The sequence below is a fragment of the Rhinopithecus bieti genome, unplaced genomic scaffold (assembly GCF_001698545.2).
Source record: "Rhinopithecus bieti isolate Rb0 unplaced genomic scaffold, ASM169854v2 scaffold_8601, whole genome shotgun sequence".
In the NCBI taxonomy this organism is placed as follows: domain Eukaryota; kingdom Metazoa; phylum Chordata; class Mammalia; order Primates; family Cercopithecidae; genus Rhinopithecus; species Rhinopithecus bieti.
Window position 1 is genome coordinate 727,313 of NW_016806193.1, and position 26,603 is coordinate 753,915.

The window sequence follows — 26,603 nt, forward strand, 5'->3', positions numbered from 1 at the left end:
GCATGGGTGCCAACCTCAGAACGTTGTGAGGTTTCATCACACTCAAGAAAGAAGTCTGTTAAGGAAAGATGTCAGGATTGTTAAGAGGCTGATTTTTGTATTCTGTTTTCTCCCACCTCCAAAATAAATATTAATGCTGTGACCCCTCAATTTCTTGAAGCTTTAAGGATGTAAAACTAGAGTGAAAGGAATCAGAATGAATGCTGTGAGCAGCTTTGAAGTCATCATCACTTTCTACGTCCTCCCTCTGTTTTATCAGTGTAGGCCTAGACAAGTTATCAATTGCCAAAGTCACACAGTTGGTTCGCTGAACCCTTCATTCTTTCTCAGGATGTCCTAGAAACACCATTGTGTAGTTCAGGTCCATCTTGCCAGTTAGTTCTGCCATCTCATTGTTCTATGTCAGTCTGGTTCAGGGCAGAGGATGTGTGAAAGGAATGTGTGGGTTGTGTTGTGAATTTTCTTGTCATCATTTACATCAGTACAATAGCCAACTAGGGGACAGGATGCCTCCACCAAATTGAGGCAGATTTAATGAGCTTTTACAAAGAACATTTGTTTCTAAGATATTCTAAGTTTCAAGCTACCAGGTGGGCCCATTGGTGGGTAAAAGCCATTAGCTGAATGTCAGGGCTTTTTTCCCCCCTTAGAATCTGGACTCTTTTCTTTCCCTGCTGTGGATGATGGAATCTAAAATATTTATGTGGCTTTATAATGACTATTTAGCATTTATAGGCACCTGGTATTTGCCAAAGTGCTTGACAGTCAGTGTTTACTAAGAGGAAAATAACTACTAAAAATTCTGCCCTGTACTATTTGGGGAGCAAGTCCCTTTGGAGCTAGAGAGAGTGTTTTGGGGAACAATATTCAGGCCAATAATACAGAGTGAAATTTATGGCTGGGCTTATGGCTGGGGCGCGGTGCGCTCAAGGCCTGTTAATCCCAGGCCACTTTGGGCCCCAGCCGAGGACGGGGTGGATCACTGACTGGCTGTCAGGGAGAGTCGGAGCACCATCCCTGGGCTAAACACGGTGAAAACGCCGTCTCTTTACTAAAAGATACAATTAAACTAGGCCGGGGCCGAGGGAAAGGGGTGTGCGCGGGGCGCCTGTAGTCCCAGCGCGTACCCGGGAGGCTGAGGCACGCCGAGAGATGGCGGATGAACAGCCTGGGAGGGGCCGAGGCTTGGCAGTCGCCCGCTGGAGGTCTGGCCACGTGCCTTACTCCAGCCCCTGGGGCGAAGGAGCCGAGACTCTGCCTCAAAAAAGAAAAAAAAAAAAAAAGAAATTTATTTCCAAAATTTTGCCTGTGGCCTCACACTTAAACTTTCCCGTAGTTTACTAAGCTTCATTCCAAGAATCCTGAAGGGTAGCGTGATTACTATGTCTTTCATTTATTCATCAAGCATTTATTAAACATCAACTAGATGTTGAGGATGAAGGATTAATAAAACTCCACCCAAGTATGGGTTAAGTGCTCTTCCCATGGTGCCTTGGGTTTAGCTGTGAGAGAAAGAGTAGTTCTTAGTGGTGAAGTGGGGGCAAAGTGAGGAGAAGTGGAATCTGGCAATGTCTGGAGACACTTTTAGTCATCACTACTAAAGGGGGTACTACTGGCATCTAGTGGGAGAGGCCAGGGATGCTGCTAAACATCCTATGAGGCAAAGGATACTGTAACACAACGATGAATTATCTGGCCCAAAATGCCAATAGTGCCGAGGTGGGGAAACCGTACTGTAAGCCCATCTCTCTGGTTTATACTTGTTTGGTTACATATCAGCCTCTCCCACCATAGCATAAGATCTTTAAGTGCAGAGATCTTATCTTATTCTTCATTGTATCCCAGCACACAACACATATACAGAACTCAATACATAGTGTTGAATGAATTAATGAAAGTGGTGTCCTATCTCTCGGGGAACCCACAATCTCGGGGTAGAGATAGATAGATAAGCAGGTAATTTAAGGATAAAATGTGTCCAGTCTTCAAAGTACAGTCAGATAAAAGCTATTTTTGTGTGGCCTTATAATTTATCATCCAAGTAGATAAATTTTTGAAAGTGTGGGTGAGCACTTTCAAATAACTAAGGCAGGGCCATAAGTGAATCCCTGCAACAGGCCTGTCCCACATAAATAAGGGCACATACACAGTCAACCCTACCTATATAGCCTAAGGTACCCACCTTGAAGCAGGCGCAAGCACTTCTCAGAATCCACCCCCACAAGCATGAGCTGAGAACTAGATGTATAGCAGAGTTCATAGGAGCCAGGAACATTGACATTGCATGTTACACAGCAAAAAGTTAATGAAAAGAAATAAATAGAAGCTCATGAAATGACTTGTTCTTTATTCCAGGCCCTCGTTTCATACCCACCCTCTGCCAACAGCAATTTTCTTCTCTGATTCTTGAACCTCTTCCTACCAGCCTCTTCGGCCTTCCAGATTTTTCTTCTTCCATGATCCCCTGTTCCTCTTTCTCATCATAAAGATGTGGCACACTCTCAGCTCCTATTCCCACGTCCATTCGCCCCGCTTAGTCACCAAGGGGTCTCCCTACTTAGGAACCAATTAGAGATTGTAAATAAAAATAACTTTTCCCAGATAGGCTTCTCATGGCTTCAAGCTATAGTGAGGGTTTCTTCAATGCAGTGGCTAGAGACAGAAGGGCAAGGTTAACCCTACCTGGGATTGTGGGGAAAAGCTTTATAGAGAAAATAATATTCAAACAGACTCTGCTTACTCAGAGAAAATGTCAGTTTACTCAAAGAAAATTTAATCAAAAAAAAAAAAAAAAAAAAAACCATGGAAAATCACAAAAGGTCTGGACCTCATGTTTTCTCAGTGGGTAGAAAGAGTTGCCTTCACCAGGAGCATACTTTGTTAGGGGTCAGAAACAACGATCTCAAGTGGAAACTTGCTAAAGTGTGAAGTGAATGAGAAGAGTATGGTTTATGGCTTTTCAAGCCTAGACTTTGGCAGAAAGATACTGAAGCTTCAAATTAACTTTTCCTTTTATGCTAAACTCTATTTCAGTAAAACTAAACCAACCGTTTATAATCTTTAATGCAGTTATTGTGCAAATAAACATTTCTTTATGATCCAAGTGTCATTGTTTTTTTATGAGCAAATACTAGAGGCAATAATGTTACCATCTTCAACTTTAGGTAGAATAACTTCCTTCATTTTGTAGTCCCTTCTGACACTATAGTTACAAAGAAATCCCCAAATGAGACTGTAATATACTGCCCTTTCTTTTACTAGATTTTTAAAAGACCCTCCTTGACACAAGATCAACAGCAGCATCCATCATCCTTGTATGGCCTTTGAGATTTTACAACTTTGTATGTGAGATTGATATCAAGTTAACCTGTCAGAATAAAATGCTACTTGGTATTTAACATATTCTATTCCAATTGGCTTTCTCCGAGTACGTGAAACAAATACAAAATAAGAATGTATATAAGCATAAGAGAATTGGCGCTAATTTTAGAAAGTTCCTAGCCATTTCCCTTCCCCAAAGTTAGAAAGGGAATTCCCAGTTGGAATGACTTTCCAAGTTTCAAGAGACAACCATCTGATTTTCCTAAAACTGTATCATCATTGTTCTTAACAGTATGTCAAGCCAGTCCACAGTTTTCCATGCATAGAAAACATGTTATCTGGGGCCGGGTGCAGTGGCTCAGGCCTGTAATCCCAGCACTTTAGGAGGCTGAGGCAGGCAGATCATGAGGTCAGGAGATCGAGAACATCCTGGCTAATATGGTGAAACCCCATCTCTACTAAAAATACAAAAGATCAGCCAGGCATGGTGGCACGTGCCTGTAGTCCCAGGTACTCAGGAAGTTGAGGCAGGAGAATCACTTGAACCCAGGAGCTGGAGGTTGCAGTAAGCCAAGATTGCGCCACTACACTCCAGCCTGTGCAACAGAGCAAGAATACATCTCAAAAAAAAAAAAAAAAGAAAGAAAGAAAGAAAAGAAAGAAAAGAAAAGAAAACATGTTATGTAAGCCTTCTTCCCAATCACTAATAAACATGTTGACCAGGACAAAGGTGGACCTCAGAAACCCGTGACCCTTGAAGAGCCATTTCCACATTCACTCTACCCCTACAGGATGCTTTTTTTTTTAAACCTAGTCAAAGTGGCTGAACCAGTTTTTAATCTCTGGTCTATACTGTGAGGGGCAAATCTCACTAAAAGATTTGTTGGTGACAGCTAAATGTAAGGTGTAGCAATGCAAAGACTGGGCAGATCTGGGCCTGTTGGCAATTTGAAAAACAAATGGCTATGCAAATACAATTCTCAGACTCAGTTGTAAGGTAAACTGTGAACCAGGGAGCAGCAGGTGGCTGGGTAAACGCAATGCTTAAATGCTGTCTGCATGTTTACATTCAGATCTTAGAAACTGAAATCTTCCTAATTGAATTCAACAAACAGTTGAATTGAGAAATTATTAGGTGCAAAATACTGCGCTAGGCCCTGAGGCCCAGAGAAAGTTGAATTATAGAGTACCCTGATTTTAGGGATATTTGGTTCACCAAGACCCACATGGAGAGGAAAGCCAATAGCTATATATGAAGAAAGGACAAGGAATTGAATTGATTCCAACCAGAGAAACTTGGGAACTGTTTTTTTGGAAGGAAGAGACAGGAGAAGGTCAATGTGACAATAAAATGTGGGCTTCTGGGGGCAAATACAGTGGGAAGCTTTTTCTGTGAGGAGAGAACTAGAGTAATGTATCAGAAACAGGAGAGGGAAGTGGGAGTGTGTATGTGTATGAATGTAGGTATGTGTGAGTGAAGGTATGTGAACGCTTGTGAGGCTAAGTAAATTATTTGAAGTTGGAGGATTTAGGAAGAAATAAAGCTATTAAAAGTAGGATGGGCCTAACTGTAGTGCACGGATTTACATTCTGTAAAGGATTTCTGACCCCTCCTCAAAAAACGTTTCCAAGACATGATGAATTCTAAGTCACTTATTTATACAATTGGAAGTGTTAAGTCGGAGAGGGGTATTGGCAAGCCTGTGTTTTTAAAAGCTTTTGTTAACAATTAAATAATCTACTGGTAACAGAGGCAAGGAGGGGTGTTTTGATTATGAGATAATGGCAACAGATTAGAGAGAGCAATAGAGTCTAATCACAATGTGAACTCTTTCTTGAAGGCTTACTACATGACAGACACAAACTAAGTGCTTCATATGCACTAACTCATTTAAAACTCACAGATATCTTAGGAGCTAAGTGTTTTTATTCCCATTGCAAGTAAGGCCCAAGATTTGTGCAATCCAAGGCTCAAGCTGGTAATCACCACTTCCTGTCTTCCCTTGGCGTAGTGTAAGGTGGTGATTTATAGGCCCTGGACCTCACAGTTTTGACTTCACTTCTGGTTCAACCATTTACGAGCCATGTTACTTATCTTGGGCCTCACTTGAAATAGGTAGAGAAGAGGTGCTAAAGAAGGCTCTTGGCAATTCAGTATATGGCATGAGATTTTGTCATCAGCCAAGCTGATACATGCAGGTGAAGAAGTAGGTGTAAGGAGAGTGAGTTATGTTTAGACAAGTCAAATCAAATGAGCATAGGTCTTCCATGTGTGGATAATAGCAAAGAGTTGAGGGGTGGATCTGAAATTCCGGTGAGGGATAAGAACAGGAAGAGGGAGGAGGTGTGAGAGTGGAAGCTATGACTTCAAGAGTCTCATATTTTAGGGATAAATAGGAAAAGGGTTCTCAAAGACAACTCTCATGAACTTAATAGCTGGTAATACTGACCAGCAGATCTCCCATCTAAAAGATTTTGGAATGAGTAAATGGAGGTTTTCCTTAACCATCCCTAACCAAAGAGAAAGACAGTGGTAGTTTTTTCATTTGTATAATTTTAACAAGGTAAATAGAGCCCAGGGCCTGTATCTCAATGAAATAGCCATCCAAGAGCCTGACCTGCCTGCATGCCAGAACTTGTAGAGTTCAGCAAGGCAGATACATCCAGCCAATATGCTCAACTGGTAGAGTTTGCTTTGCTTGGAATCCTGGAATTACACATTCTTCGAGTTGGGCCCCCAACTACCACCTTCCCAGCCAGAAACCTAGGTGTTTCCTATGACACTTCTTCCACACCCCTAAATCAAATGCCCCACTAAACCCCATTAAATCCATCTTTTTCTTTTCTCTTCCTTGAGTCCAGCTGCCACTTCCCTAATCCAGACTGCTGTCACCTCTTATTTAAAGTTCAACCAGAATTTCCTACTGGTTTTCTCCTTCCCTCAAATTCAATTTCCACAGCGCAATATCTGTATATTTGTTATCACATCCTGTAAGGACCTCTTAAAGGTGAAGAACCACTGTCAAGTCATTTTAGGCAAATAAATTAAGGTCTTCATTTTCTAGGTTGATAAACTCACCAGGCTTGCTCCCATACCAGGGGTTCCCCACCTCCCCTTCTTTCTGCCTGGAAGGCTCTTCCCCAGATATTTACATGGCTAGCTCCCATATTTTCTTCAAGTGTTTATGCAAAACCCACCTTCTCAATAAAGTTTCCCTGGCCACCTCATCTACAACTTCAGCCCCCATTTCCCCAACATACTTCATCTACTTCAATTACCAGTAGATTATTTGTATCTTTCTTTCCTGAATTATGTTTTTTCCAAAATACTTACCACTATCCAAACTCCCACATACTTCACTAATTTACCTTGTTCATTGTTGGTCTCCTATATAAGAATGTATATTTGGCAAGGGCAGGGGTTTGGGTCTGCTTTTGTCCAAGACTATATTTCTAGTGTTTAGAAACACGCTCGACATGAGGTGCAAAGTGAATGATCAATGATGTTTATTGAGTTTTTGTTGTTTCTGTTGGTGTTTTTTTATGGTCCTGGATTATCTGGCTAATTTTCCCAGTTCTCATTTAAAGTGAATAAGTAATTTCAAATGGTTTCTGAGGTTGGTTCCTCATATTTAGCTAAAACACACACACACACACACACACACACACAAATACGCTATCTGTCATTTTAAGAAAGAACACGTTAATGTTTCTCCTTAGTCTTGAATGCCAAGTATTAGGGTGCAAAATGGGGGGAGGACTGCTCATTTTAAAAATATTAAAAATGAATTACAAATTTTCATTTGAAAAGTCTTCTCATTCATGCTTATAAATAGCTGTTATATGACCCAGTTGAGCTAGGAGCTCTCTAATAGCCAAGATGAAATTCATCCTCACAGCCATTTCATATTGAGAAACAAAAAATTTGGTGAATATTAGAAAAAAGAAATCCCTGTACTCATTACTTTTTTATGAGCAAAGTTCATCAAAACCACTGTAGAATAGAACTCAGAGTTTTGAGAAAGTCCTGTTAGTCTTGCAGAAAATGTATGTGTATTGATAAAAACTCAGGTGATTTAGCAAACACAACAGTATCTGTGGGAATGATTGCATTCCTTTGCCAAAATGCATAGAATTAAGTGCCCTGGAGCAAATAAAAATGTGACTCAGAAAAATACTTTAATAACTATTCTTTCCTCCTAGCAATACAAATCCAAAGTCAGGCATGACCTGTGGGCAGTTAAATGGCAGTATAGACTTCAGAATAAGGTATCGATAACACCAACAAAAGCCAGACACACAATGCAGTACAAGTGTCTCAAGGGAGAGATTCAACTGGGTAGCTGTTGTGTAGTCTCCAGGACATGGAAGCATTAGCCTAATACAAACATCAGCCTTTATTAACACAGTGCCAAGCTAGTCAGATATAGTTCCCAGTTAGAGAGTCTCTGGTTATGAAACCTAGTGCATTTTTCCAATTGTGGTTAAATGGGTCGGCATTCAGCATGCACGGTCGGTCTCACTTCCAGAAGGGCTTCACCTCTGTCATCCGTGACCTGCTTTGGGAATTCATTCTTGACCAGTTAGTCTCATTATACGGTTTTGGCAAATTAGTCTCATTATATGGTTCTGGCTTCTGGTAACTACATCTGGAAATAATGTTAAAGGTTTACATATATTGTGTATTTACCATATGTGAGGCATGTAATGAATGCTTCATATGTTACATCTCATTTAATCCTCACAACAGTTTTGTGAGATAGATAGTATTACCCATTTCACAGATTTGGAAAATAAAGCTTAGAGGGTATAGGGATCTTGGCTAAAGCCATACAATGAGTCAGTGAAGATGAATCCAGAACTGACTTCAGAACTGTAGCAATTAACCCCTGTACTCTACATTCTACTGCCTTTGTAAAGAATGAAAAGCAAAGAGACAGAGAAACAGTAAAGAAAGGATCCCTGAGGGATGTTTTCTACCACTGTCCTGAGCACAGTCAGAAAACCTCCATACTAAATCAGAAAAATAAACTCAATCAGCCTCTGTTCCAAAGTGATACTTCATAAACTGCTTCAAGGGAGCGCTGCGTTGAGAACCATTACCTTGAAACCCTTGGGAAAGTTTGGTGGAGAAGGGAGGGTGTATGCTGGGGGCAGTGGTAGGTGGTTGTAGCACTAAAGCAACACCAAACAAAAGAAAGTTCCTGGTCATTCCAAATCAGTAACAGTAACATAGTAGAGTGCATTGTATATTCATTGGACATACAATCATTCAAAAATATGCATTTATCAAAATGTAAAGCAAACAAACACACGCACACATAGAAAGATGCAGAGAAAGAAAACAAAGCATTTACAACCTACAGGCAACCTGCCATCTCATCAAAAAGCGTAAGCACGAGTATGCATCCTCCATCTCAGCTCCCTCATGATCCCCACAGTGAGAGTTCTTTCTGAACTGAAGCAATTCCAGTGTTCAAAGATATGTATTTTTATATAACACAGTCCTAAATACAAACCGTCACCTTTATGCATGCACAAAAGCAAGGGCACCACTCACTCCAGGAGACTTGAAAGGTTTATTAAAGTTTACTTTGACTCTTGCTGGTTTTCTTATTACAAAAAAAAAAAAAATTAAAACTCATCTCCCCTTGTGTATGATTGAACTCTCCCATATTTCCAACACATTTCAAAAGGTTATTGTGATTGCAAGTGTGGGTTTCTTTTTAACTTAAGCTAGACACAATTACTTTAACGGGTACCATAATTTGGCTTTCACATGCTCTCAAAATCATCGAAACAAAGTACTTGCAAAATGTTTGCTTCCCAGGTGTTTTCCGATAGATTCAATACTATTTGCCATGGTGCATAAACTGAATGAGGGTGGTTTGTAAAATATGGAATCAAGATGTTGCATACTTACCTCCAGAACTGAGTGCGGCTTTCTTTGTGCTCTGGAAAACACTTTCTATCTGGCTTCATTTTAGCAATAGTGAAAAAGATCAAAAAATGGAATAATATTATGAGAAACACTTAACCGGGGAGCTCTGCAAACTGGTAGAAGATTATTACTTCTTTAGCTAAGTTCTGCAAATTTGTGTGGAACCAGGAGTCCTCTTTATGAGTAAGAACATTTTATGAAGAACCTTTGCTTTTTTTAGTAGCTAATTCCTTTTTCTCATCAACAGGACACAATACAGCATATAATTAGATTTCATTATAACAAATTTTAATATACCATAGATCAAATGGTGTCTACATAGCATAACTACTCATGACCAGATTCTAATAATATGCAAATTTAGCTAAGTGCATATTATTGGACTTTTGTCTGATAATGTTGGTCTTGATCCCCTGATATTCAGCTCCATGGTTTCATTAAGCAGTCAATTAGGAAAAAAGAGAAAAGCAGCATATATGTATTTCTTCTTTATTTTGGTAAAGGATTTTTACTTTATCCGCTTATATTGATAAGACATGACACAGGAATAGGTGCTACAGTATTTACAAAAATACATTTGACACAGTCCCAGTAAGGCATAATCTCAGCAAATCCTTAATGGTTGGGGGCGAAGGCTCTGGAGTCAGACTGCATTTGTGCCCTGGTTCTACCACTTACTAGCTGGTTAACCATGGACAATTTACTTAACCTCTCTGTGCCTCTGTATTTTCTCCTGTTCATTGATGATAATGATAGTACCTATCCTATCATTGAGAATTTGATGCGATTAGCTCATGTAAGTGTCACACGTATCCATATAGAAGAGAGTCAGCGAAGGGAGATAGGAGAGGGGCAGCTTTATAGGACTGGGGTAGGCAGTGGAAAGTTACAGTTAGACGTGGTTATCTATTTTTAGCAGAGGAGGAGGTCACAAGGTGCATGGTGGGGAGATCATAAGACTCATTGTCCAGAAGAAGAATGTCACAAGGTCGATTGATCAGCTGGGGCAGGGCAGGAACAAGTCATAATGGTGGAATGTCATAAGGCTGGTCAATCAGTTAAGGCAGGAGATGGCTGTTTCACTTCTTTTGTGGTTTTTCAGCTGCTCCAGACTTCCTGGCTCCTGCAGGCCATCTGGAAGTATATGTTTAGGCCACAGGAGTTACAATGGCTGAGCTTCGACTCAGAGTCCTGACATTCCTGTCTTTTTATTTATAAAATATAAGGTTATAAGAAAAGATAAAGAAAATATAAGTTCCTTCTGGGGATTATTGAGGTAGAGGCGATGTTTCTCAGGACTGCTTCAAGCGTGACCAGGGACTGCATGGACACTTTAAAGAAAATTTTATAATGAGTTAGTCCAGTAAGTTTCGGGTCTATGGTGCATTTTTATGTAGCTAATAAGGTGCCAGTTAGCATGTTTTTGAGCTTGGAACTACCCTAATAAAGTAAGTTCTCTAAAAACAGTAATCAGGCATATTAGCTTTTAATGTAGGTGGCAATGAGTTTTCAGGCCAAGGAAGGAATAGTGTTTTACGTACCACAGCCTTTCGTCCCCATTTTCCATCACATGAATAGCAGTCCCCGTTGTTAAGCCAATGATCTATTATATTACCCTTTTCCCATAGGTGTGAGTGGTGGTCTGAATGGAAAAGCTCAATCGTTCTGATTGCAGATCCTATTCAGGAGAGATAATAAGTAAAATAATCTTTGTCTCCTGGATTAAGGTGAGGAAGAATGAATTTTCCAGGACCTAAGAACTACTTGCCCTGAGTTGGAAAAGACTGGTAGAGCAGGATTTCAGAAGAGGAGTAGGTGGGGGTGATTGAGGAGAAAGAAAAAGACTGGTCTTTTGGAGTGAGGGCTGGAGTATTTGTGGGAGTGGAGGCATTTGCTATTTCTTTTGCTGCCCTGTTGGCATAGGCATTTCCTTTAGCAGTAAGATCAGTTGGTTCCCGGCGTCCTTTACAATGAACGACCCCAGCCTTGACTGGCAGGAGAGCAGCCTTAAGGGCTTTTATTAGAGATGCATTGATAATGGAAGAGCCTTGTGTGGTGAGAAAACCTCTTTCAGCCCAAATGGCAGCATGGTTATGGAAGATGTAGAAAGTGTATTTGGAGTCATTATAAATGTTAATGTGCTTTCCTTTGGCAAGCGAGAGCGCACGAGTTAAAGCAATCAGTTCAGCTTGTTGGGAAGTAGTGGAGGAAGGAAGTGCAGCAGCCTCGATAATAGAGGTATGGGACACGACAGCATAACCAGCTTTAGCTGGCAAGATTTGGCTGGGTTTAGAGGAACTACCATCAATAAACCAAACATGGTCTGGGTTTGGGATTGGAAACATAGACATATGAGGAAAGGGGGAAGATGCTATGTGTATTAGGGAGATACAGTCATGTGGCTCAGGATTTACGTTGGGTGTTAAGTGAGAAGCTGGGTTGAAATTGGGTCCATGGGTAATATTTAGCACAATACCTGGTATATAAAAATTACCCAATAAATGTTAAAAGAGGGAAAGTAGGAATAGAGTTATTTTCAAGTTGAACTGGCAGAATGAGACCTACTTAAATGCAAATGAGACAGAATGGCAATGTATGCAAATGGGGCCACAGATAGTAGTGGATTCTGGAGTAGACTGGGAAGTTTTTATGGAGGAGGTTTCCTCACAGGCTAGGATTTGCTTCTCAAAGTATGTCCAGTGACAGCACTGGCATCACTTGGAAGCTTGTTAGAAATGCAGACTCTCAGACCCTCTTCCAGACTTACTGAATTAGAATCTGCATTTCAACAAGATGTCCGGAAGTTTTGTCGTGCATAAAGTCGAAGAGTCCTTCTCTAGGACACATCTTGCTTCTTAAAATGTTCAGGCCTGCCATTATCTCCCACCATACACAGCAGCATTTACAAAAGAATAATTCTGGGGGCAGGGAGCCTACACTCCCAAAATTTCCCACTGCAAAAAAACTGTGAATGTGAAATTCTAACAGTTATATATTGGAAATATGACAGAACTGACAAAAATAAGTCAAATCATCTAAATAAAGCATGCAACATAAGCTGTGATTCAATTACTATTTATGCCTAGACAGAGTAAAAATTACAAATATTTTTTCATCCAGACTGAAACGAAAACCAAGAAAATATATGATCACTTTCTTTGGGAGGGATTGGACAGAAGTCCCTGGTACTCTCAGATTTACAAAAAGCATGCATGCCCCCAGAAGGCAATAGCATTTCAGTTACATGTTTCCTTCTGTATATCCCTCCCCACCTCCACACACACACATACCAAACAACAACACAACATTTTGGTGGGTTGCACTGTATAACACTACACATTGCAGAGAAACAGACACACACACGTCAGCTTTATCCACAACTTCCCACTTTTTCTTTAAGCACCTGTTCAAATCTTGCATACCGGAGACACAGAATCTTTTATCCGGAATAATTTTTAGGAAATAGTGGACAAGAACAAAAGGAGAGAACTGATGGTGAAAATAATGATATCTGTCATTTATCCCATGCCTAATTGTGCAAGATATCGCCCTAGAAGATTGTCTATTACTTTTTAATTCTTGCAATAGCCCTCTAAGACAAGGTATAAATTCTTTATTATTTCAACTGGGGAAATAAAAGCCTATGAAGTCAAATCTATTGCCAAAGGCTATGTGCCTAAGAAGTAACATAACAGACTAGAACCCAGGTCTATCTTCTCCTTCCATCTGTCAGAATAAAAACATCTATGAATCCACTAGTCATCTTCTTGAGGAATGGCTTCTAATTTGTAATTCAAATGCAATATTTTTTTCTCACTTTCCACTTCACATGATAAGTGGGGAAGTGGCAAAGGAATATTTTGAAGTCAGACTGAATTTAAGCTGTAGATGGTAAAGCACAGGATAATTTCCTCCTTGGTATTTGAGAAGTTCTTCATTTTAACCATCTGTTGCAGGCTGACAGATGGGTTGATATATGACAGAATAATGGGTCTTCAATTCTAGAAAGGCATAAGGAATGCTTAAAAAATAGCAGCTCTTTTCATGAACCTAACTGTGTAAATGCCGCTTGCTCATTGCAAAAAAAAAAAAAAAAAAAAAAAAAAAAAGCTGGTGGGACGGTGTGAAATATAGTCACAATCCTTCCCCCAAACAGAAATTCTTCATACATTGCCAAAGGTCAAATGCAGTAAAAATATGCCTATTCTAAAAATCACGCCACAATTTTCAAATTTAGTCACTTAAAAGGGCATACAAGGGAAAACCCATAAACAAAGAAAAAATAATAAAACATATTTTTTAAAACCTTCTTCCATCCCTATCCCCAGTCATTGAATTATCTTTATTATGAGTTTCTTGTATCCTTGAGGGAATTTAAGAAACATGCCAATATTTGAGGCCTAATGATTTTTCCTTTAAGGGTCTCTACTAAATGTAAAATGTCTTCCTTTTCTTCTTGTAGATTCAATGTGTGTGTGTGTGTGTGTATGTGTGTGTGTATATATATATATATATGAATTTACTAACAGCAGATATCTGGCTAGGCACTAGGGACACAGGTGATTAAGATAGTCCTATGCCCAAGGACCTTACAGTGCTTTTTGCAATGTAGCAATATGATCACAGCATTCCTTGATCACATTAATGGCTCATTCTCCTACACAAAACTTCAAATGGCCCTGCATGTCTTTACACTGTCACACAAGTTCTTTTCCAATCACGTATTGCAACCAAATGAAATATTCACACATGCACAAACTCCACCTATACCTTTAGATGCCTAAGTATTGCCAAATAGGTTTGAAGCTCTACCTACAAAGAACCAGTAACTTCACACTTTAGGTTGGAAATGTTTGGGCCATAATTATTTAACCTCAACAGAGTGATCCTATTTTCAAATTAACGTCAGAATCCAGTTTGAAGAAGAAAAAAAAAGTTATTTCAGTTGAATTCATGGTCAAATATCACTGGCCATGACCAAATAAGGCCATGTCACTTGACAACTGCACTGTCTTCACCATCATCATCACAATCATTAATGCAACGACTAAAATATTCCAGTCTCCATGCTTAACATTTGTATTTAATTTTAATCCTCACAATGACCCTATAAGGGAAGGACTCCTGTCCCGTGTTACAGATTTGAATACTGAAGACCAGAGAACTTTAAAATCCATCATCAGGTTGACTTCTTCACTGCATTATTTCCAGCCACAGATACCAACTCTTCCATGTCCTTTCTGGGAGATTACCAGTAGTGTAGAATAGTAAGTTAATAATAGGATTATGTTTTCAAAGGAGTATTTGCCAGCCTGAATTTATATCAGCAGTTTCTTCCCACCCTAATGTTATGTAATTCTGGAGGAGAAAGATGTGCAATTTTTTTCTGGTTTGGGGGAAGGTGTTTGCAAAGAACATAAAGCAAAGTTCAGAGAGGATCTTACTTGATTCGGAAGGTAGCACTTGAAAGGCCTGCTAGCAATTGATTGATTGATCGATTATTGTTTTGTTTTAATTTTTAATTTGGAGATGGGGTATCCTTGAGGTAATTTAGGCATCCTTGAGGTAATTGTTGGATTACCTTGGAGTAGTGCCTATTCACGGGTGCAATCATAGCGCACCATGGCCTTGAACTCCAGGCCTCAAGGGATCCTCCTGTCTCAGCTTCTTGAGTAGCTGGGACTACAGATAGGTGCAACTGCAACCATGCACAGTCATTTTCTCAAAATTTCTCAGTGTAGTTGCTTGAAAAAATTTCCCATAGAACATATCCATTTTCAAATATAGGTTACTGGTGGGGTAAGTTCAACATACTTAGAAAAATTTAAAAATTAGTTTGAATTATATAATATTTTAATTATCCATGCTTCTACTATCTGCCATTGTATGGAGAAAAAAAAGGTTGTTGTGTTATCTGTTTTTTAAAAAATAAGTTTGTGTCTGTTTGTGTGATATCACATATATACATATATGACTGTCAATACACACATGTCTTGGAATTTACCTTCACAGATGGTTTGTATAGATACAAAAGAACAAATTGTGAGGGGGTAGTTTTGTTCAGTTGATGAAAAAACATTGTAGTCCAGAGTATATGTGAGAGATGAAGTTCAAGTCCGGTTGCTCCTGACTCCAGTCTTCCACCGTGTCTCCTGTAAGCTACACTTCCTCCAGAAGTTTCATTTATATGCTGCCTGACATCTGGTGTTTTCCAGCTATGTTTATAATGCCCAGATGTTTTGTGTCAAGTAGATAAGGCTAGTTGTTAATTAACTAAATCTTAGCATTTCATCTAGCTGGTTCAATGGCAGCCCCCAAAATATTTTGGAAGTGCTAAAAAAAATGCATAAACACAAGAAAGATTAATATGGTATTCAATAAGCATTCCCAAATTTTCAGATTGACCTTTGACTAATTACACAAATTTATTCTTTTCCCAATTATTTTTAAGACATTCAGCCTGGTTTTAACAGTTGCCTCACCTCTGGTCTAGGATCTTGGGCTTGTTATTTATTTCCACACTTACTGATGGATGTGTCAAAACCAATAACCAATTTTTTGGAAAGGATGCTATTTCCTATATGAGATAGTAATTCATTTAGAAACACTCAACAACCCTCGTTGCTTTCCTAAACTTTCCTAGCAAATTGCTAGGGTACTAGGGTCCAAAAAGGCAGGAGTACTCTTCTAAAAAACATTTAATTGTGTGAATGGATCCACCCCAAATCTCTTTACTCCTAGGACTCACCTTGTTTATCACTTGTCTTTCTAAGAGGCATAGGGTTGCAAGTGGACAAGTATAGAGAGACAATAGTCTCAGCAGCCATGTGAGCCACCAAAATTCCCAAGAAACAAGCAGTCTTCTCCTCACGCTAATACCTACCTCTCCAGCAAATAGCCCAAGAAGTCTTTGGTCCTGGCCAACCCGGTATCAACATGCATTTTTCCTAGGAAAGGAACAAGCAGGTAGTAAAGAGGAGTCCAACACTCCCTCTAGAGGCCAATTCGTAGGCCTTCCAGATAAGCCATTTTGTGTTGTATTTATTATTCAATGTGAGTCCTGAAGCTGCTTTGAGAACCATCCAAGGACGAAACCTAAAAAGATCCTAGATGCAACCACATCTGTGTCACTTTCTGTCTCCCTAGACTGGTCACTACACCCAAGGTATTGATTTTTAAATTTCCAAAACACCAAATCCTTTTCCTACAAAGCTATTATCACTATATGCAATTATACATTCTTTTGTGATTAACAGCTCTCTCTTCCACCAGAATGAGTACTAGGACCATGTCTGTTTCTATTAACTACCATATTTCCAAGACCTGGCACCTAGTAGATTCTCAATAGAGATTTGCTAAATAAATGAGTAAATCCACCTAATGTATTTGGCCATCAAAACCCACTGGATAATGCCTATATACTTTTCTATATTGTATTTTTAGCTATAATATGTCGCTGAATTTCCTGTATCAAGACTAATTAATAGAGTGAACTTTCAGGAGCTGGGCTAAGCATTTTATTGCATTACTTCTTTTATCCTTGGCAAAAATACTATGAAAATGTATCTCATTACTGCCCCTTTTTACAGTTGGAAAACTGAGGCTTTATTGGGTTCTAGGGGTACTTGGAAAGAATTGAGATTCGACTTCAGGACTGCCTGATCTCAAAGACTGCAGACTTAACTATGTGATAATTCCTATTCTAAAAACCTATATATAATAAGACCAACATAAAAAATTTTCAATGAAGATCAAGCAGAATAATGAATGTAAAGGGCTTAGCACAGCACCTGACCCATAGTAAACATAGAATCAATAGAGCTGTTAATATTAATGCTACTACTAATACTATTAATTTATCTTGAACAGTTATTAATTTGCTAATGTTACTATTAACTTACTTTGAAAGATTTGTGCTAGTTGTAATAAAAAGATTAGGCAGGATCAATGGAAAATTAAATCAGGTTTTGAGGAGTGTTTTTAACATATGATTTACGACACTATTGCAGAAAGCTAGTAAAGACTTTACATCTATTCGGAGTTCACCAAACAGCCAGGAATACCTCCCTCTTGCACCAAGATTATAAAATCAATTGCCTGTAACTGAAATAAAGAGAGAGATGCAGGGGATCTAAAAATCTTCTTTTCACAAGAAAAGTTAAAAACAAGAAATGAAAGTATCTGTTCTACAGCTGAGCAACCACAGATTAATTGATAAAGTTCTCTGGGAGCAGTCTAGAAAAGAAAAAGTGCAGTATGTCAATCATAATAAAATATAACTTCGGGGAAAAAGCAATGAAACCCTACATTGATTCTCAAGCATCAGCCAGATTCTTCATGCATAAAACAAGATGATTGATCATTACCCAGGCCTTGTAACAGAAGAACATCAGCTTCCACTACATCTCTCTTTTTGCAAAATCCTGATTAATTGGCAGTGTGACAATAGTGTATCTTACAGTTCTTACATGAAGCAACTCAGGCAGTGTAGAGATTGGAAAGATATAGGCCACTGGAGGGAGGAGGACAGATCTCCCTTGGCTGGTCTCCCCCACTCTCTTCCATCTTTAGAACAGTACCCAGCCCATAGCAGGGAAGATAATAAAGTGTGAACAGATGACTGGGAAAAGAGACAGAAACAGCAATGGACAAATGAAAAAATCAATGGGATTTGGAGTCAAACAGACCTGAGTTTGGTACCCAACCTCTCTACTTACTTAACTTCTCTGAGCCTTTCCTTCTTCATTTGTAAAATAGAAAACCTAACAGCTACTTCGCAGGGTTGCGGTGAAGATGAAATGAGGTGGAATAGATAAGGCATCATATCTTATATATGGTAGACCTTCATTCAATACAACGAGGTTCACCTTCCAGTGAGGGACACAGACTTTGGAGCTTAACAAACCTATGTTGCAACCAAAGTTTAGCAGCTTAGTAACTGTGAGATGTCTAGCAAATCACTTAATCTTTCTGAACCTTGACTTTCTCACCTGTAAACTACAGTCAATAATAGTCACCTCAAAGTGTCATTATGAGAATTAAACAAGTAACGCATGGAATGCACAGTGTATGATACACAGTAACAGATAAATGATAGCCATGTTTGTATCCCTGCTTAATTTTTGTTATGAACCTAAACAATCATGGCCTTCTAAAAGCAACTGTGTTTTTATAAGATTCAGAACATAGATTATGGAGCGAAATTCCCTCGGTTGAAATCCTGGCTGTGCACCTTTCAAACTGGGTTTAAGTAATGTATCCCAACTATAAAATGGGATTACAATAGTACCTACCCCGAAAGGATTGTTGGGAAATTAAAGAAGCAAATGTATGTAAAACTTCAATAAGTGTTCTCTAAGTGTTGGTAACTCTCATCATCATCACCATTACTAACACCACCATTATCGCTATCATCATTATCATCATGATCATCTCTTGAAGATGTCACAAAATCATCTCCTTAGAAACTGCTACCTCCCCAGTTAAAAATATAACAACAATGATATTAATTGAAATTTATTCCAGCTACAACACTGAAAATATAGGCAGCCTGGTTTTCAGTCCCTTACCACTTCTGTGGGCCTCTTCCTGCAGAGAGCTCTACCTGAGCTCAGAGAAAACCATGCTTGGAGAAGGCACGGAGACCTCCAGTAAGGGATAAATGTGGAGCCTCCAGCTCTTGGATGTCCGTAAGAAAAACTGAGGTAGGGTGTGAACCAGAGGTAATTCAGAGGCACTTTTCCAAGTAAGAGTTTCGCAAATGAAGTGGCTGCTACCCAGAGTCCTTGGCTTATTAGACTGGAGATAACTATCAAAAAGACAAACAGGGTGGGAAGTTCTCATCCAAAATGAAAAAGCCCTAACTCATATGCCAGGCTCCTTGGAGCTGGCCATTTGCATATGATCAGAGACTTTCTGACTTCAATTTCTCCTCTCTAGTAAAGATAAGCAAACTTGATGGCTTGACCACTCTTACCCCAGGAGAATTCCTTTTGCTTATTTAAAACACCAGGCCTGAGCAGGCCTGACATTGAGTGGGATCTAGAGCTCACCCAGCAGGTTTAAGCCCCTTTGCCAGTGGATTTGTCATTAAAGATTACAAAGTCTAGGGGATTAGTGGGATTTGTCTAAGCACACTCAATGTCAGGAAGAAGAGGGACTAGTCTCCTGGGACCAAAAACTCCAAATCTGGTCTAAACTCATTCCATTTACCTCCAGAAACTGAGTTTGTGTTCTTACTCATAAAATACAAACAGTAGTAATACCTGCTTCATAGAGTTGTTGTAAAATAAATGGTGCATATAAAGCATTTTGCACTGTACCTAGTGTGTGATAAGTGCTTGATGGTGGTGGGACCTCTGAATCTTCTATTCCTCTCTTTTCTTTCTCCTCCTTTGGAGGAGAGAGGGAGCTCTCCTCCTACTCTCAGACACTGCCGCCGCCTCCCCCTCCTCTTTTTTCTCTTCCTTCTCCCTTCTTTGTGCTCCCCTCTCCTCACTCTCCTCATCCCCAATTCCTTCCCCCTCCTTTTCTTCCTTTTCTTTACTTCCTTCCCCTCCTCCCCTTCTCCTTCCCCTAACTCTCCCCCTTCCCCCACCACTTTCTTTTCCCTATCCTCCTCCTGTCTCCCCATCTACCCTTTCCTCTTCCCTGTTCTGCTACTCCCCCTCTCATCCTCGTAATTTCATCGTCTACCAGCCACCAGCCTGCCATGTCTTGTTAACAGAGTTGTCAAGCCAGCCTTTCCCCCTACACCTAACACAAAATGCAGCTCATGCTTGGCAGAATTGCCCCTGTGGGCCACCTACCTCCTTCTTTGGGCTGCCAACACAGAGGGCCCAAGCCTCCCTTTGGTCACACTGATTTGCTTTCAGACCAGAGCACTGAGGCAATGAATTGGGTGATCATATAAACCCCACTATGGGACTCTACAGGCCAAGAGGAATGTGGGAGGCATGCTGGCCTTTTCAAAGCTAAGCTGTGGGATGACTTAGCTTTGGACCATCTCAGACCAAACTACCAAAAGAAAGTGTGGCATCATCCAAACAGGAAAAAGGGCGTCACTGTCACTTGATCATGGATATAAATATGCTTCCATTTGTTAATTGTGGATTAGAACTATGCTTTTCAATAGGATGGCACTAGTAACATGTGGTTATTGAGCACAGAAATGTGGTTATTATGAGTTAAGATGTACTGTAAGTGTAAAATACACATCACATTTCAAAGACTTAGTATCAAAAAAGTAAAATAGCATACTAATAATTTTAGATTGATTATATGAAATAATAATTTTGACGTATTGGGGTTTGTTGTATTAATATGTAATATATTAATATAATTAATTGCATCAGTTTCTCTCTTTGCTTTGTTTAAATGTGGCTACTTTAAAGCTTAAAATTACCTATGCAGCTCCTATTTGTGGCTTGCATTAGATTTCTTCAGGCGTTCTCATTCCCTGCTCTTACCACCAGGGCCACAATTATTATTCTTTAAGTCATTTTTAAAATTTAAATCAATGTGTTTTTGAATAAGACCCTGGACCACTATTGAATATAGAAATCCAGCATTATTTGAGATAGTTAGAAGACAAACATACATCAACAGAAAATGAACAGTGCTGTATTCTAGCTACATAGGTATACCATTGCTTACTTGAAGGATCTGAGCCTAGAGCCAGTTTTCTTTGACGAAAAGAATTAAAAGATTAGCACTTGTTAACTAAGCATTGAAAACAGTGTAGCACCCAACTGAGACTTTACTAGTCAGATTGAAAGGAAATTGGGAAGGAAAATGCCTTTCTCCCTATGTAGGGATATAGCAATATTGTCTATTGCTCGTTCCCACCAGGATAGGCAACCCCAACTTCAGAAAACCTGGGCATAATGAAAAAACACTCACTAAACAGGGAACCCAATGTCCTGAATTCAAATCTCAATTACTTGTGACAACTTGGACACATCACTGAATCTAGTTTCCTCATCTGTAAAATGGATATAATGATCTTCTCCCTCACACAGTTGTTGTGAAGGTCATACGATTTTCGTTGAAAACTGTAGGTGCTCTCTGGAAGTCAGATGTCGTTATTATTAATACTTCAAATGAAATAATGAAACAATCCCATAAGTGGATGGAACAGAAACTTGTTCTATCTAGCTAGCCATTTTTTAGCTCCCTTCCAAGACAAGTCCCAAGCTCTGCCCCCAGCTGAGCAGCCATCTTGCTATTTGCTTTCTGTGTTTCCTGATCTATAGTGTTATTCTAAAATTATTGGAGGCTGAATTAGCAAAGTGATCCATTTACAGTGCAGATGAGAGTGACTTTCTGGACTGTCCACTTTCTAGTATAGCCTCTCAGTATAAAAGTGTCAGCAACAGAAATAAATAACAAAGCCATCAAGTAACCAAAGTCATTGGATTAAAATATTGGTAATATTTACTAATAGGTAGAAATTGAATATTTGTTTATTTTTTATCAACATCTAGTGGAGTTGCTTGTGCCACTATTAGAAAGAGATGGAGACAGGTTTACCTGGTTCTGAAATGCTAAATTTTCTGTCACCAAAGATGACCCCCTTTTCTATACCCCAGGGTGATCCCAGACACCCAGATTCATACTATTAATTATGTTTAGCAAAAAATATGTTTGCTTACAGCAACTTATGAGAAGTGAGGGCAACAAACTAAATGGAAACAAACCACCCAGCCAACATTAAACCAGTCTACTTCCTTAATTGAGGAAGCTGTTTCTTGGTTCACTGAACAGATACTTAAAATATACTGCGGAAACACATCCAGGTTTCATGTCAAAGTTGTTTAGGTACCGAATGAGATGAATAGCTCAGAGTACATTTATGAACCATGTAATAAACTATGGGCAAATAAATCACTTAATACTCTTAGTTGCAGTTTCTTCATCTGTAATATAAGGCCAGTGATGCCTCCTCTGACTATTTTTGGGGTTTTATGGGGACTACATAGAACACAAGTATAAGCAAGCGCCTTTTGGAAACACTGAAGAACATTTTGAAGGGCAGCCTCTTCACTCTATGGGAATAAATAACACAAGAAAAGCGAGCAGAAAAGGTCTTCAAAGGCTTAATGTATGCATGATAACCTAGCAGCAAATGTTAAAATGTATCTTCCGTATCCACACTATCTCTGTTAGACAGACAGGGATCATATTTGTAAACAACTGGATTCTGAACCATCAGAAGGAATTCACTTCTCAAGTGTGAGCTATTTACTTCTGATACTACTGAAGACAGTTTAAGGCAGACCATTACATGGCATTAAATAACACAAATGAGAAAGCTATCCCATATTCGATTTAACTGCAAGCCTTGTACTTAGGTCATGCCAGTACAGTTATGTACCCCATTACAGATGTTTTGGTCAACAATGGATCACCAACAATATGTGATGGTGGTCCCATTAGATTATAATGAAGCTGAAAAAGTCCTATCCCCTGGTAACATCATAGCCATCATAATGTTATGGTAGCATAATCACTCTATTTTAAACATGAATTTAGTGTAGTCAAATCATACAGAATTTATAAAGTCTACAGTAGTGCACAGTAATGTCTGTCCTAAGCCTTCACATTCAACTTCCAGTGCTGCAAAGCTCCATTCATGGTAAGTGCCCTATCCAAATGTACTATTTTTTATCCTTTATACTATATTTTTACTGTACCTTTTCTATGTGTAGATGTGTTTAGATACACAAATACTTACCATCATCATGTTACAATTGCTTGCAGTATCCAGAACATTCACATGCTGTACAGGTTTATAGCCTGGGAGCATAGGCTATACCCCTTGGTGTCTCCATTTCCTCAACTGTAAATGGGGTCAGGATTGGTGTCTATTTCGTGGTGCAGTTGTCAGGATTAAATGAGTCAAAACATGTAAACTTGGAATAATACCTGACACATAATAAGCACTCAATAAATGTTATGTATGAATATTATTATTTGAACAAATAAATCTAACATAGTTTTCTCCAGTTTCCAATTGATAGGTATTCACATGACTACTCTTTTTTAAGTATTTCCCCATTCTATGGGCCTTTCTACAAGTCTATTTCTAATTATGATGAATATAAATAATGAAAACCATCATACTATAGGTAATGCTTTAAGGTGACTGTGGGCCCTAACAAATATGTAATATGGAGAGAACAGAGCCCATATTTTGCATTTTTTTATCCTCTGTAAGACCTTTCTCAATACTCACACATTACTCAAAAATTACTATTTGAAAAAAAAGCATGAATGAATGAAGGTACCGGATTGAACATGAACAGAAAGTCATGATTTGACACAGTCAATCTGGTTATTTATTTGCCACTATTAGAAAGAGATGGAGACAGGTTTACCTGGTTCTGAAATGCTAAATTTTCTGTCACCAAAGATGACCCCCTTTTCTATACCCCAGGGTATTCTATACCCTATTCTATACCCCAGGTACAGAATTTCAAATTCAGACCCAACACCTGAGTTTCTTTATTCCAAATGTTTGCATTACTGTTGAAACAGCTATAGATATTGTATTTGTTTGCTTGTTTATACCTCTACCTAATCTCAGAAAGGCTCATAAGGACATTTAAAAACCAAGGTGTAATTGAATAAAAATGAAAAGTAAAAAGAAGAAAGGGAATATAAAACAAAATAAGGAATCAGGTTAAAATACCCATGCCATCAAAACCCTATGAATGGGTCACACATTGGCCTTTAATTTTCTAGAGCCAGTGTGAAAAAATGTGAACTGGTGAGTTACATAATTCACAACAGCCACTGGATGGAGTGACTTGCAGAAGATTCAGCCACTCTTAGTAGTGAGACCCTCCAGAACATTCTCCACAAAAATCACACCTAACAAATGTCTGGCACAACAGCATCTTTAGAGTGTGAAAGTTCCCTCAGTGTAGATCATGGGATCATGATGAAAAATAATTCAGCCACACCATGAGAGCAAGATACAGAGCAAGTCAGATGCACTATGCCCTCGGGCAGGAAACAAATGCGTGCCAAATTTTCTACTTGAGGAGGTTATTATTAAGAGCAAAAGAGCAGCCTGTTTCTGTTGGCGTATCAGATTTACTTGTTTTCTTTCCTGGTCGGTATTTTATCATTTTAGGAAAGCAGTATGCAACATTTTACTATAGTCAAACATATATATAGTCAATCTGAAAATTTTTTGTAATATGTTCTAATGGTCTCAATCTTAGACAGTCTCTCCCACCTGCCACCCGATCCGAGTCATGAGGGAGGATGAGAGAAGTAGCCCCCATCATCAGCGTCATGAGAGAGGATGTGAGAGGTAGCCCCCATCATCAGAATTTTGGAGATGGTCTCTAAAACACTCATCCCATTAAATCTTGGAAAGTTTGTTTGATATGGATAAAAGCTTCTTCCCCTGCAAACAGCAGATGATTTTCAGGCCCAGACACACCTAAATTTGAATTCTGTCTCTGCCACTTTCTATGTGTTACCTTATATCTGTGAGTTTCAACTTTCTCCTCTATTTTTTTTTTTTTTTTTTGAGATGGTATCTCACAGTGTCGCCTGTATCTCACAAGATCACGCCTGTAGTGGCATGATCTTGGCTCACTGCAAGCTCTGCCTCCCAGGTTCACTGCATTCTCCTGCCTCAGCCTTCCGAGTTGTTGGGACTACAGGTACCTGCCACAACACCCGGCTGATTTTTTGTATTTTTAGTAGAGATGGGGTTTCACCGTGTTAGCCAGGATGGTCTCAATCTCCTGACCTCATGATCTGCCCGCCTTGGCCTCCCAAAGTGCTGGGATTACAGGCGTGAGCCACCGCACCCAGCCTCAGCTTTCTCCTCTTTAAAATGGGCATAAAAATATTGTCTAACATGATTATTGTAAGAATAATTTTATACAAAACCTCTCACCCATGGCAGGCACTCAAAAACATTACAGCTCTTATTGTCTTCCACTTAACATAGCTCCACATTGGTTAACACATTGTTAACCAATAACATATAGATAACACATTGGTTTGTTAAGTGAACAAATGAATGAATGAATGAGTGAACATCGCCATCCAAGAGTCTTAAACAATTAGCAGATCTGTCTACATGTTTGGAATCACGACAGCTTGGTGGTTAAGAACTTGGACTCAGTATTCAGGTTGCCTGGGTTTGAATCCTGATGCCATCACGAATTATCTGTGAAGTCTCAGACAAGCTATTCAACTGTTCTCTATGTTAGTTTGACATCTGCAAATAGGATGATGTACCATTCCTTACAGGGATGTTAGGTGTGGGTTATAAAGTCCTTAGCATCATTCCTGGGATATAGTAAGCATTTAATAAATATGACTATTTATTTTATAGAAAGATAAATATAATATCATAAAGCTTTCTGTTATTTGTTTTTCAAAATGTTTTCGCTGGTTCCAGTGCTATGGGATCTTAAATTTTTCCAAAAAGCAAACCAAATAGTTATATAAAGAAATCAACTTGTTTCTAGAACTCACATTTTCTTTTACCGTTTTCTATTCTGGTTTGTTTCTGTAGGACTTCATTGTCACTGTAGTCTTTTCGTTCTTGTGGTTGGTGGGTTCATCAGCTTGGGCAAAAGGACTGTCTGACGTCAAAGTTGCAACAGATCCCAAGGAAGTATTGCTACTAATGTCAGCTTGCAAACAGCCATCCAACAAATGCATGGCTGTCCACAGCCCTGTTATGTCAAGCTTAAACACTTCTGTGGTAAGTATTTTTCATCTGTGCTTTACTGTTCATATCTTTGTTTGCCAGTCAAAATAATAAGAAAAACATCTCAGAAGTCATCTTGAAAATTGTTGCCTACAAAACTAGGCCAGTCAAAAAGTGAGATAGTTTACCTCAGGTGCAGGATGATCACTTGGCCCTCAGGTGTTTTATTGTCAGAATCCATCATTTGTAATGTTGCCAATTAAGGAGTTCTTAATAAGAACCCAGCAGGTATTGGCAGCTGCTGCTTAGGTGACAGTTCAGTTGAAACTCTAAGCCAGAAGCAAATATAAAATCTGAACACTACCCAGACGTGGTGGCTCATGCCTATAATCCCAACACTTTAGGAGGCCAAGGTGGGAGGATCACCTGAGGTCAGGAGTTCAAGACCAGCCTGGCCAACATGGTGAAACTCCATCTCTACTAAAAATACAAAAAAAAAAAAAAATCAGCCAGGCATGGTGACCAGTGCCTGTAGTCCCAGCTACTTGGAAGGCTGAGGCATGAGAATCACTTGAACGCAGGAGGTGGAGGTTGCAGTGAGCCAAGTTCAGGCCACTGCATCCAAGCTTGGGTAACAGAGTGAGACTCAGTCTCAAA

General features: G+C 39.2%; 1 protein-coding gene across 2 annotated transcripts in view; it reads left to right on the plus strand.

Annotated features, from left to right (window-relative positions):
* Positions 1-26,603, plus strand: part of SYNPR (synaptoporin) — a 340,390-nt gene that overhangs the window by 303,706 nt on the left and 10,081 nt on the right. For both annotated transcript variants that reach the window (XM_017875010.1, XM_017875011.1), the window contains one exon: positions 25,809-26,000. In XM_017875010.1, coding sequence (XP_017730499.1) covers positions 25,809-26,000 — 192 coding nt within the window. The remainder of the gene's footprint in view (positions 1-25,808; positions 26,001-26,603) is intronic.